The following is a 14,060-nucleotide window of genomic DNA, read 5'->3' on the forward strand; positions in this document are numbered from 1 at the left end:
ATGAGGGGGGGAAAGAAAGAAAGGATTACAGCAACAAAAAGAAAAAGAAAAGAACAGATGAAGAAATCCCAACGAAAACATGTTTCCATGGATATAAAGGTCAAAAATGAGAAAAATGAACAAGATCAGGTCACTCAGAAGTGGAAAAAAAAAAAATCAGGCAGGCCTCAGATTTCTCCATGGCAACACTCCACTCTAGAAGAGAGAACAATGCCAAAGAAAACCTCCAGGAAAGGAAATATCACTTCACAATTTTATATCTGACAAAACTGTAGTTTAGGTACAACAAAAAAAAACAAAAACAAAAACAAAAAAGACAAATAACTTTAAATACCAGGAACTCAAGGCATACTGTTTCCCTGAAGAATTTATTAGAAGACACACTGTGGACAGCCTTGGGTTTAAAACTGTTCTCTGAGCACATTACATAGCAAATGAATCATCTGAATTTTAAACTTTAATTACTTGAGCAATTTCTCCGAGTGCAGCCTCCCTCACTGATTTTCCACAGGATTCCCCCTAGTCCCGTGTAAACAGCAGCGCATGTTAGGCCCTCAGCTGTAAATGAAAACGCTCTCTGGAGGCAGAGGTATGGATGCAGGTTGCCATGGCACCAAAGGCACTGGTCTCCTTATGGGGACTTTTTTCTATGAGAGTCAGAGGGATAAAGAAATAAAAGCAGGAACACCCAGGAGCAGCCAAGCTTGCCCACCCCCAGTTCATTTGTGTGTACCCCACAGCCTCACCTGGTTCAGAGCTAATGCCACTGCAAAACAGGATGCTCTCCTGGAGAGGATTTCTCCTTTGATTAGGGCTTCTTCTCTTAATGTGGTACAGATTTGAAAAGATTCAGGGCTATTCTGGGAAGACAGGATTGCTCGATAAATAAATGTCACAAACCTTTAAGTTTAGTAAGTTGATTAGTGGTGCTCAGTGTTCCCGATTTCCTTTTGGAAGAACTTCCTGGAGCCTCTGAAGCCAGTTAAAAGACTGAGCTCCATATCAAGGTCTCCGTTTACTATTTGTAAACAGGCTCAGTTAGCTACACATTAGCAGTTCAAATCTAAATGAACTCCATTTTTAGCTCTTTGCCAGTTTCTCTGATTGGGGGCGGCTCTCCCAGCAAACATTCGGATTACTTTTGATCCAGGCAGGCTGGTTTTCAGACACAGGTACCGGAGCAGACAAGCGTGAAGAGAGCCTGCTTCAGCCACGTTAGAGGTCAGAGTAAAGCTCAGCAACACACAGAACTTTTCCTGAGGAGGTTTCCAATCCAAAAATATCCATCTTAAGTCAAATGTTTGAAAACATGAAAACTTTTTGAATGTAAATCATGAAAGAATGCCATGAAAACAGAACCCAAACAACCTAACAACATAAGTGATACACAAACTTGCAGGCAGCAGTGGCGAAACAATCCTCTTCCTTTGTGCTGTGGGTGGGTGAGGCTTAGGACAGCAGCCTCAGCTCTGTACACACGTGTGTGTGTGCCATGACGTGATTCACAGCTCAAATCCTAAAGGAATGCCTGAATTTAATGAGAGAGGACAGCTCCCAGGATTGACTTGCAGTCTGTAATGGCTGACCAGTGTTTCAACTCGTCTCCCCACTGAGTGAAATGAGTTATTCTTGGAAAAGTCCTCTGGCCTTTCATAAGCAGTAGAGTTCAATTCTCTCCACATCAGTACATACTCAGGGAGGCATCTCAGAGAAGGGCAGGAAGCTGGGTGTCACAGTGCTGAGGAAGTGATGCTCAAGTGTGTGCTGCATTGGCCTCTGATTCACAGATCATAAAGTGGTGGAGTTGGAAAGGATCATCTAACAATCTGGCAGTCAGCAAACTATGACCCTGGGGCCAAAGCCAGCTATGGCTAAGACTGGCTCTTATGTTTTTTAAAAAGGTTTGTAAAACTAAAGATGAGGATGTGACAGGGACCGTTAAGTGGCAGAGCCCCAAAGTCTAAAATATTAACTATCTGGCCTTTTAAAGAAAAAGCTTGCTGACTCCTGAATCCAAACATTTCATTTCACAAATGAGGTAAGTAACTTCAAAACCAGTTCTTGCTGAAGTTGAGACTAGAGTTCACGATGTTCAGTTTCCAGGTTGGTTTCTTTTCCCTGTAACCAGCTGACCCTCTTGCTTCGGAAAGTTGATACTGCTTTATTTTTCAGGGAATTTTTCAATACCCATATTCTACCTTGCTTAGTGTTCCTTCATTTTCAGTATAAGGAGTTTTTGTTAAGTTAAAATGGCAAGAATGTGTACATTAATGCATGGAACCTGGGTCACCAGGTTACCATTTATGCATTCAATAATACAGAAATAGTCTATGTGCCAGAAACAATCCTGATATAGTGATGAGAATAGGGATCTATGTCATGCTCTCTATTATCAAAGAATTTATTTTAATGTCACATACATTTATTAAAGATCAGCTGTGAACCAGACACTGTTAGGTGCTGGCATATAACAGTGCTTCAAGGAGTTTACCCTCTACGGGGGGATGAAATGTGCGTCTACTTGGTGTATCAGGCAGTGTTATGAGTGCCATGTCTGTGACTACAAATAGAGCAGAATCAAGAGATACCACAAGAGCGAGACGTCACTTCCAACTTAGTGATCACAGAAGAATTCACAGATGAGGACAAAGCAGCCCTTGAGTTCACCCCTGAAGGATGCCAAGACTTCCAGGGGAGAGGGCCACAGACACGACCAGTCTGGTGACGTCCAGTGTGAGCAAGAGGACCGACTCTCCAGCAGAGTTTGAACCCAGCATACTGCTTCTTGCTCTCATTATCTACACAAATGCCAGAGAAGACTGAAAAGATGATAAAATTGCTTTTCCCATGATAGGACTGTCTGGCATGGCTAACTTGGGTTTTCTAAAAATGAACATATTTAAAATGGAAATATCTGCACCAGATGGAAAACAGACTTCAGAGGAACTGAATTTTATTTGTAGAGGAAAAAAAAAAAAAATTAAATCCTCTGTCAAACACAACCCAAAATGCTCTAAAAGTTTAGGGAAGACAGTCTTACCAGTTTGTAGCAAATTGCAAAAGCAAGGACATAGGTATCTTTGTTGAACTTCAGATCTTGGTTTTTCATCTCAATCAGTACTTCCAATGCACCTGCCAAGAGCCAGGAGTGGACCGCCAGTGTTAAATGCATTCAAGTAAGTTCAGAGTCCTCTACTTTGACTCCCAGAGTTCAATCTGGTTAGCCCCATGTATTGAAAAGTATGCTTCAGCACAATAAAAACTTTCAAAGTCATTTAATAGTTAACTAAATTGTAAAATAAATTATCAAATTATACAGGAAGAACTAATATTTAAACCTATTTTCACTGCAGCATAAGTGAAAACCGGGGTGTTTAAGTCAGGATGTGGTGCAGCGTGGTAGCCACATTTAAAGAATGGGGTCCCCATAATTCAGCTACTTATCAGTAATATAAGGGCCATTTTTACATGGCTCATTGTTTTTCCTAATTGCTTTACCTGCAAAGACAGAATTTTTCAGCAAACATAAATTGTGATACTTACTTTTATATTTGCCTTTGATAAATAACATATCCATCAAAATATTGAATGATGTGGAGTCTGAGAAGAAACCTTGTAAATGCTATTGGAGAAAAACAAAACATTTTGGTTAAAAGTTAAAATTATTAAGAGAATACTTACACTGCATCTTCTCTGTCTAGGACTTGCTTTTGTACAAACTTCATTCATTTAGCAAAAAAATTTACTGCCCACTCTTTGGGCATCATGCCTTTGGCAGTGGGCACAGTGAACAAGAGGCAAGAGATATGGCAAGAGATCTCCAGGTTTCAGAAATGCAGTGAAGAACGTCTTTATGCAGCGTGGCTCTGCCAAGCTTCGAGAAAAAGAGCCAGGCCGATTAACCCTGGTGGGGATGGTCCTGGAACCTGGGTGGCAGCGTATTAGCATGAAATGGCAGCTGGAAGTGCGCCTGAGGACAGAGGCAGGACAGGCTTGCGCAACTATGATCCTCTTTTGGCAAACAGTACAGAGTTGATTATTTACTTTTTGAAATACTTCACTGAGACAGTGGTTCTCAACATTTTTAATGCCATGATAATGTGACACAGGCTATTCAAAAAGACCATTACATGTCTTGTGCCAGTCTGTTCTTTTTTGAGAACCAATTAGCCAGACCCTATTCTAGGCACTGAGATTAAAGAAATGATGGACAAGACAAAGACCCTGCCCTAAACTCTCGTAGGGCTTATTATCTACGGGGGCTTACATCCTGGCAGAGGAGACAATGAACAAGTGAATAAGACAAGCAAAAATTAAAAATAAAATTTCAGGTTATCAGTAGAGGCCATGAAGAACAATGGAACAGGATAAGGGACAGAAAAGATGAGAAGTGGTCAGGGAAGGCTCTCTGAGACAAGGAGACCTCAATGAAGTGATGCTATATAGAGCATTCCAGGCTGAGGCCACGGGCCTGCCATGTCTGAGAAAGAACAGAAGGTCCAGAGTGCAGTGAGCAAGGCGGAGAGGGGCAGGACCTGAAATACCACGAAGGGCCCCTGAGGGCTCTGAGTTCTATGATAAGTGGGGTGCAGCCTGTCCATACAGAGTAAGCAAGTCTCAAGTGTGAGCCATGTACGTGACTCTAAATTTTCAAGTACTTTCATTTAAAAAAGTAAAAATAAGGATATAAAATCAGCTTTAATAATGTTACTTAACCCACTAAATCCAAAACTGCAACATGTAATCAATATAAAACATTATTAGTGAGATACTTTCCATTCTCCTTTTTATGTCATTCTCCATTTTATGTCATGATGGATTTAAAATCCATCATGTACGTTATACTGCAGCACATGTATGTCTGAACTAGCCACAGTCCAAGGGCTCCATGTACATGGGTACCTGTGGGTCGTGGCTACCTCCCTGGCAGCACTGCAGGGTTCTGGGTGGGGAACATAAGGCAGGTGGAAGCAGGATTAGGCTTTATGGCACGTGACTCAGATTCAGTTAATTCTACTGCTCTAGGAAGCTTAGGAGAAGGCAATGGCACCCCACTCCAGTACTCTTGCCTGGAAAATCCCATGGGCAGAGGAGCCTGGTGGGCTGCAGTCCATGGGGTCGCTAATAGTCGGACATGACTGAGCGACTTCACTTTCACTTTTCGCTTTTGTGGGCTGGAGAAGGAAATGGCAACCCACTCTGGTGTTCTTGCCTGGAGAATCCCAGGGACGGGGGAGACTGGTGGGCTGCTGTCTATGGGGTCGCACAGAGTTGGACACGACTGAAGTGACTTAGCAGCAGCAGCAGGAAACTTAAACACATACATGAATGCTTCATATTCAGGTAGGTTATGGAGAAGGCGATGGCACCCCACTCCAGTACTCTTGCCTAGAAAATCCCATGGACGGAGGAGCCTGGTAGGCTGCAGTCCATGGGGTCGCTAAGAATCGGACACAACTGAGCGACTTCACTTTCACTTTTCACATTCATCCATTGGAGAAGGAAATGGCAACCCACTCCAGTGTTCTTGCCTAGAGAATCCCAGGGATAGCGGAGCCTGGTGGGCTGCCGTCTATGGGGTCGCACAGAGTCGGACATGACTGAAGCGACTTAGCAGCAGCAGCAGCAGCAGGTAGGTTAAAAAAAAACACTTTACTTCCATTTTCTTTTGGTTTCATTGTTATACTCATGGCTCTGATTTATTACAGTGAAACTTTGCTTTAATTTTAATAACAGTAACATATGCTTATTATAAAATAGTCAAATAATATAAAATATATAAAGTAAAAAGTGAGGATTTCATCTAATTCTTCCCCCGAAAGCAGCAGTTTAATGTATATCCATCTAGATTTTTAAAACATATATACTATAATGTAAATATGGTATGTATATTTATCCTTTTAGGAAAAAATAGGTTCAAACTAATCCATACTGTTCTGAAGCCACCTCTTCTCAGCTTAGTAATATATTATGGTCATCTTTTTAATACCTGTGGTCCTTTAAATAGGGACAAGCTAAGAGTTAACATTCCTCCATGGATAGCAACTTTATATGAAAAAAAGTAAGAGGCAAAAGGACAACCTAGTCATAGAGATTCCTAAAATTATTAAAATGTCCCAGGAGGCCAACCCTAGTCCCCTAATTTAATAAATGTTTCTGACCATGGATGGATTTATAATATCTCTGAGTTCATATAAAAAAGAAATAATAATACTGCCTACAGCCAAGCCAGGCTTCAGCAATATGTGAACCGTGAACTTCCAGATGTTCAAGCTGGTTTTGGAAAAGGCAGAGGAACCAGAGATCAAATTGCAAACATCCGCTGGATCATGGAAAAAGCAAGAGAGTTCCAGAAAAACATCTATTTCTGCTTTATTGACTATGCCAAAGCCTTTGACTGTGTGGATCACAATAAACTGTGGAAAATTCTGAAAGAGATGGGAATACCAGACCACCTGACCTGCCTCTTGAGAAATCTGTATGCAGGTCAGGAAGCAACAGTTAGAACTGGACATGGAACAACAGACTGGTTCCAAATAAGAAAAGGAGTACATCAAGGCTGTATATTGTCACCCTGCTTATTTAACTTCTATGCAGAGTACATCATGAGAAATGCTGGGCTGGAAGAAACACAAGCTGGAATCAAGATTGCCGGGAGAAATATCAATAACCTCAGATATGCAAATGACACCACCCTTATGGCAGAAAGTGAAGAGGAACTAAAAAGCCTCTTGATGAAAGTCAAAGTGGAGAGTGAAAAAGTTGGCTTAAAGCTCAACATTCAGAAAACGAAGATCATGGCATCCGGTTCCATCACTTCATGGGAAATAGATGGGGAAAGAGTGGAAACAGTGTCACACTTTATTTTTGGGGGCTCCAAAATCACTGCAGATGGTGACTGCAGCCATGAAATTAAAAGACACTTACTCCTTGGAAGGAAAGTTATGACCAACCTAGATAGCATATTCAAAAGCAGAGACATTACTTTGCCAACAAAGATCCATCTAGTCAAGGCTATGGTTTTTCCTGTGGTCATGATTTGAGAGTTGGACTGTGAAGAAGGCTGAGCGCCAAAGAATTGATGCTTTTGAACTGTGGTGTTGGAGAAGACTCTTGAGAGTCCCTTGGACTGCAAGGAGATCCAACCAGTCCCTTCTGAAGGAGATCAGCCCTGGGATTTCTTTGGAAGGAATGATGCTAAAGCTGAAACTCCAGTACTTTGGCCACCTCATGGGAAGAGTTGACTCACTGGAAAGACTCTGATGCTGGGAGGGATTGGGGGCAGGAGGAGAAGGGGACAACAGAGGATGAGATGGCTGGATGGCATCACTGACTCGACGGACGTGAGTCGGAGTGAACTCCGGGAGTTGGTGATGGACAGAGAGGCCTGGCGTGCTGCGATTCATGGGGTCACAAAGAGTCAGACACGACTGAGCGACTGAACTGAACTGACCTGACCTGGTCAGGGTAATTGTGGAAGACAAATGAAATGAAATATGTAGACTGCTTAAGCACAATAATGAGGACAGGGTAAATATTCAGTGCATAATTACAAAAATAATTACTGTTACTTTTGCTTTTAGGAAAAGAAAATCAGATTATGTGAAAGCAGAAATTCTGAAAACAGAAAACCACTTGTCAACATAGCCTTCAGCTAGAAGTGAAAATACAAAAACAGGAGAGAAGCACAGGGGAAGAATGGAAAAGGCAGCCGCCTCAAACTGTCCCAACTGAACGCTCCTCAAAGGAAGAGATGTCGGTTCCCGGTGGACAAACATCCAAGGAGGGAGATACCTTGTAATCTGTACCTGCACCTCTTCCACACCTGCTCTCACCTCTGGACAAAGAAACCTACGCCTCTCCATAGGCAGTGACCCCAAGGACACCTTAAAAATGCAGGGAAGAGCTCGTTCCCTCAACCTAGTAGCCTTTCTCTGAAAATCTAACCCAGGAATAATGTGTACAGAAGAGCTGCCCTTCCTAACATCACTGAAAACACCCCCTCCTCAGCACAAGGAAATCACGGTGGCAGGGACAGCCACTGGGAGACAATAACCTGGTCTTTGATGAGCTCCACTGCAGAGTCCTCAAGATCCAGCTCATAGCACAACCTCATGAAAAGCGGTCCAAACTTGTACTCTCCCAAAGTGATGTTCCTGTTCTCTGCATGGTACCTGGTAATCAAAATAATTCAGTGAGCCAAACGGTGGGACTGGGGAAAAGGCCAGACAAACGACGGCACGCACTCTGCTAGGTGCTGGGGATGCAGCAAAGAGTGCAGTGCTCTCACAGTCTGGAGGGGAAAGCGCAGAATTAAAGATGACCAGAAAATCCTGGAAAGCATATTAGGCATTTAAATAAACAGACAAGGTTCATTAGAGTCCCACCACATACTTGAAGTTAAAAGAAGTAAAATACAGATTGTAATCATCCTCCCAGATTTACCAGCAACCTGCTAGGACTGAGTGTGAGCGTATGTCAGGAACTAGCAGGGGTCTTGCATCTGTAAGCCCATCAGGATGGCACCGTCTCTTTCTGTGCTCCCGGAGAGGAACAAGGAAAGGAGTAGGGTAATGCTCCATTCCCCTCACGTCTGGCTTTACCCCCATATAGGACAGCAGCAACCAATAGATGCAATTTTAAATCTAGACCTATCTCTCCTTTTTTCTTGACTCAGGGAAAGTTATATGTGAACTATAATCACCTAGCCAAACAAATTAAATGCAGCTTTGAAATTTTAGTTTTAGAAGATGGCTAATTTCAAAGACAGTGATGTTTTATATGTGTGTGGCCTGGGATTTCTACAAGTAGCCAGTCTGCCAGTTAGAACTGCAGAACTGAAAGTTGCTCACATAGCTCTCCTTTCAAGAACCAACTCTTTCTGCTTTAGACACCGGGAAGACAATCTGGTGATGAAACAAGTAACACATGATTACACGTAAATCAGATTTTAGGAAGATTCATTCATTATGTGACTGAATACCAGATACCATGGGGAAAAGCTCTGATTTTAACAAACAGAATATTTTTTAACCTTCTGCTGAAATCACTGAGGAAAGTCATAACAGCATTAAGGATAGTCTATTCTGAACATATATGCTACCAAAGAGAATGATGACTCTACCTTTCAAGATACATTTCATAATCCAATTATAAAAGTTATAAAAATACTCACTGTTTCATTTACAGTTGTTATGAATTAACTTATCATATGAAAACATCCCCAACGGCTTAGCAGGTAAAGAATCCACCTGCAGTGCAGGAGACACAGGAAATGTGGGTTCAATCCCTGGGTCAGGAAGATGCCCTGGAGGAGGAAATGGCAACCCACTCCAGTATTCTCACCTGGAAAATCCCATGGACAGAGGAGCCTGATAAGCTACAATCTACAGGGTCGCAAAGAGCCTGACACAACTGAGCGACTAAGCACCAATGCACACTAAAACATCAAGCTGTAAACCTTAAAAATGTGTAATTCATATATGTCATCTGAACCTCGATAAAGCTAGAGGGAAGAAGAAATAAATATTAAAAGGCAGTAGAGTTAGTGATTAAGGACTTTTAGACTCTTGATTCCAAAACAGCAGTTCACACCCCAGCTGTTCTACCTACTGTGTCACTATGAGCAAATTCACTAACCACACTGTACCTCAGTTTCCTCCTCTGTAAAATGGAGAGAAGAAAAGGACTCAAAGAGTTTTTGTGAGGTTCAAATGAGATGATATGCCTGGCACACAGTAAGTCTTCCACATATGTTACCTCTTATAAAATGTAAGGCATGCTGAAGAAAATATCTTTAAATAATCAATGTATTTCAGTAAATACTCAAGAGAGATGTGTATCAGATTAACAACAAAACTAAAATGAAAAGTTTCCCAACTTAAATGACATTCACACTAATAAAAGTGCTAGAAAGTCACAGAGGTAATATGTCACCTCCTCTTGACAAGAGAGGTTCAAGTTCGAGGATCTAAGATCCCCTATAAACCAAACAGCACGTGGTCAAAACCAGGAGGAGATTCAGTGGCTCCTTGTTTTTGGCTCAATAAGGAGCTCATGTTCCAGCTCATTGCTCTTCTTCCCCAATGAGGGGCAGCCTGTCTTAGAAAGAAAGAAAAGAGGTTGGTGAGGTCATGGACCCCCACACCCCCCAACTCATCCAGCTGTCCACAGACAGAGGGAAAGGACAGCAACTGGGCAGAGAGCTACTAGCGTCAATAAAGGGATTATGAGTCACACACTACGCCAAAAACAAGAGTGGAAAGAGTGTTGAGAATGTTACCCTATTTTGTTGCTCTTGTAAACATCTGATAGCTTTGGCTAGTAAAAAGAAAACTGAGAGTAAAAGGAGCCAGAGGGTCTCAAATGATTCAACTTTATGAAACTGAAATAGCAGATGTAGGTTTGCAGATACACTGTGACTATGAATTAGCATAATCCCTTTTGGAAAATAATCTGGCAGTTTGTATTGACAAGCTTTAAAAGGTTCATGTCTTCTGGTCCCCAAAAGAAAGTTTTGCACATAGAGTTTGCTCATCATAGCACTATTTATCCTGGTGAAAAATCAGAAATGATTTAGACATTCAACAGTAGGGGCACAGTTAATTAAAATACCTAACCTATAATGGACTAGTGTATAGTCATGAAAATATGATTCCTAGAGTGTTAACAAGCAAAAACATTTATGCTACAATGCCAACTAGAAAACAAAATATCATGTTATATACACAGTAATAGCCACAACTATGTAAAATAAACCCTACCAAAACTGCAAAATCTTTGCATGAAAAAAAAAATTGGTGGGAAAACATATCAAAATATTAACAGTGGTTTCTTGGATGTGTTAGGCCCCAAGGATGGCTGCCATCAACTCCTCATGCATACTGCTCCATCCATCCACAGGTAGAATCGTTTCCCTTTCCGCATGAATCAGGGGTGGCTAACTTGCCCTGAGCAGGAGAATGGGGTGGAACGAAAGTAGGTGCCAGCGCTGGGCAGCTCTGCAGGCCTGCAGCTGTGTGCCAGTGCCTCTCCGGCTGGAACTCGGGTACTACAGGGGCGGGGGCAGGGGGGCAGGCGTAGGGACACTGATGCGTCAGAAGTGCCAAGGAAGCTTTCTTGGACCTCCCAGCTCAGCCCACTACAGCTGACTGCAGTGCACAGGGGACTTCAGCCGATACCGGTAAGAACTGCCCAGCTGAGGCCAGCCGCAGTTCCTGATTCACTGAATTGTGAGAAATAGTATGTGGTCATTTTAAGTTATTAAGTTCTGTTGGGGTTGGTTATGCAGCAGGAGACAATCAAAACCGCAGAATGTGAAATATATTTCTTGTGTTTTTCAAATTTTCAATGAAATTTGTGTAATTCATGTCTCTTATAGACAAGTTTGAGAAATCAGAAAAGTACACATTTAAACAAACAAAAATATATATATAATGTATAATTTCCAAAGAACCATGGTTAACTTAGGGTGTATATTCTTCCATATTCTCTATACGAGTAACTCGTATTTTTCTCTGTACAGTTCAAGTGCAGGTCCATGTATAGAAATGTATCTTTAAAGAATGGTGAAAAGAAGCAAAGAATCATTTTTAGGCTTTATTTCTAAAAATGATTGGTTTGGTGACATCCTGGTCCCAGGAGACACCTTTGCTGGGTTTCCTAAGAGCAGATTGTGATTACACATGAGTTCCTTCTGACATGGGAAAGTCTGATGACAGCTCAGAGACAGTAAAGAAACACAAGCCCAGAGTAGCGAGGCTAGTCAGGAGTCCACTGAAGTGTCCAAGTGAGAGGAGTGAGGCCTGAACTAAGACACGGGTAATGGGGACAGAGAGAGGAAGGCTGGGATGCGAGACACCAGGCAGTGGACCCAGGAGAGCAGATAAGATCAGGGGAAAGAAAGACTGGTCAGTATGAGAACAAACAGAGCAAGAAGAGGTCTGTGTACACGGAACGTGAAGACTAGAGAACATGTGAGTGGACTCAGTGGGTGGTGAGGCTGGTGATCTCCTGGGGTGTGAATTATTTGCTTTCCCATCTTCAGCACCTGGCATGTAGTAGGAACCTAATAAGTTTTTGTTAAATGAATGAGTTTAAACATGTGGTGCTCAGGGCAGGCACCTGGACAAGAGACCTGGAAGTTGCCAGTGTAGAGGTGATAGCTGAAATCTTCCAGGTGTATGTGATTGCTCAGGAAACGGAGACAGTGGGAAGAGAAAAGGCTGGCAGTATTCTAAGGAAGTGCCTCACCTGTAAATGACATGTTTAGCCAGCTCCACGTCGTCCCGGGATGTACATAAATGAAGCAGGGTTCTCAACTCCTCTTTCAGGATGAGCTTATTCTGGGTCAGTTTCTCTTCCAGGTTTCTCAAATAGGTTTCTGGAAGAGAGCACAGTGTGGAGGTGGCTATCACTCGGGCTGACTTGGACTGTTCAGGAGTCTGACCTCAGGGAGAAGGGGAGGCTGGAACCCAGCACCTTGCAGAGGCCACTGAGCCGGGCTCATGGCCACGCAGCTCCATCACTGGCTGGTCTTGAGCATCAGAGATGGTGTGTGAAGCAGCGCATCTGTGTCACAGGGCGCAGGCCCAGGCCTCACTCACGCTCCCTGCACAATCTTTGGGAGCAGGAGTGCAGGAATGTGCCTTTTTCACTACCTGGGTGACGCTTATGCAAAGTTTCAGAACTAATGTCCAAAGAGGCTTAGTCCAGACAGCTGTATCCAAAAGTGACCCATGAGGAAAAAAAAAGTAACCAAGATATCCAAACCATCAGTTGGTAGGGTACCTAGCGGGAAAACTGAAAGGAAAATGTGAAGATGAGTCACAGTGAGGACTCACGATTCAGGAATGCCTCGCATCTCTTCCTCTTGATTCAACTTCACCACTGTTTCATTCCTCCTGGTCCCTCTCTAATCAGTTCTTAAAAAGTGTACAGCGCTGTATAATGCAGAGGGCAAGCCTGTCCTCTAACAGCAGCAAACCGTCTTCTAGTGACCGAATCATTTCAAGGTGATCACTGTCTATGTCCCTTGTCCTGTATCTGAACCTACTGTGGAGACAAACACCAACAGGAAGCACTGTTTCTTGGCATTAGGAGGCACTGTATTCTTGGCAGAAAGTGGGGTGAGAGGCAGGCACCAAGCAAGCATCTGCTTTCCAGAAGGCAGGGCTGTTCTCACTATCAGAAGCTGCCAAGAAAAGTCTACAGGATTTGCTCCAAGGCGCAGAGCTCTGAAGGAATGCCACCTGAAGGAATGGCGGGATATACATTAAAACACAAAATTGGGAAGCTGAAGTAGATACTGCTCTCGATTTACTAGAAAAAAAAGGCCCCCTAGGTTTGGGTTAATGCAGTAGACTCTCCAATCTTTATTTGCAGGATCTTGTAATGGCTTTAGAACTGGGAAGACATGGGCTGAAATCTCCCAGGTAGTGCCAGTGGTAAATAACCCACCTGCCAATGCAGGAGACAAGAGACATGGGTTTGATCTCTGGGTTAGGAAGAGCCCCTGGAAGAGAGCATGGCAAGCCACTCCAGTATTCTTGCCTGGAGGATCCCATGGGCAGAGGAGCCTGGTGGGGTGCATGGGGTCACAAACAGTCGGACACAACTGAGGTGACTTAGCATGTACGCATGTGTGGGCTGAAATCTAGGCTTTGCCATTTGCATGCTATAGGGAGGTTTGGGGAGGCTTGTGAGTGAGACTTGATTCATGTGTAAAGTGAAGATCATGATACTGACCTCATGGGGTCATCCTGAGATAATGCGAGTAAAGTAAAGCCCTTAGCACACAGCCCAGCGTGTAGTAACTGCCAAGAAATCACAGAGGTTATTATTCTTATTTCATTCTTCCATCATGAGGATTTATTCTATTAAATATTTCTAAACAATTTCCAACCTAAAAAGATTTTAATAGGATGACTTTACATCTTGTACTTTTCAATATGTCCAAAATTTCAGCAAATGTAATTTGTATTTTAAAACAAACAATAAGATTTAGGTGCTTATTGTATATTCATATTCAGAGGTATCCTTCTTTGTGTGAGAGACACAGG

At 42.7% G+C, this 14,060-nt stretch overlaps 1 protein-coding gene across 4 annotated transcripts in view; it reads right to left on the reverse strand.

The window, feature by feature from the left end:
* PTCD2 (pentatricopeptide repeat domain 2) overlaps positions 1-14,060 on the reverse strand; it is a 31,491-nt gene that overhangs the window by 14,135 nt on the left and 3,296 nt on the right. For 2 of the 4 annotated variants that reach the window (XM_044932622.2, XM_044932621.2), the window contains 5 exons: positions 12,253-12,382; positions 8,057-8,174; positions 3,544-3,622; positions 3,041-3,132; positions 747-860 (listed from right to left, as the gene is read on the reverse strand). In XM_044932622.2, the coding sequence (XP_044788557.1) occupies positions 747-860; positions 3,041-3,132; positions 3,544-3,622; positions 8,057-8,174; positions 12,253-12,382 (533 nt within the window). Of the gene's footprint in view, positions 1-746; positions 861-3,040; positions 3,133-3,543; positions 3,623-8,056; positions 8,175-12,252; positions 12,383-13,746; positions 13,815-14,060 lie in introns of all 4 variants that reach the window. The other 2 variants (XM_006078185.4, XM_025270871.3) reach the window with 2 other exon arrangements.

The sequence above is a fragment of the Bubalus bubalis genome, chromosome 19, assembly GCF_019923935.1.
Source record: "Bubalus bubalis isolate 160015118507 breed Murrah chromosome 19, NDDB_SH_1, whole genome shotgun sequence".
Taxonomy (NCBI): Eukaryota; Metazoa; Chordata; class Mammalia; order Artiodactyla; family Bovidae; genus Bubalus; species Bubalus bubalis.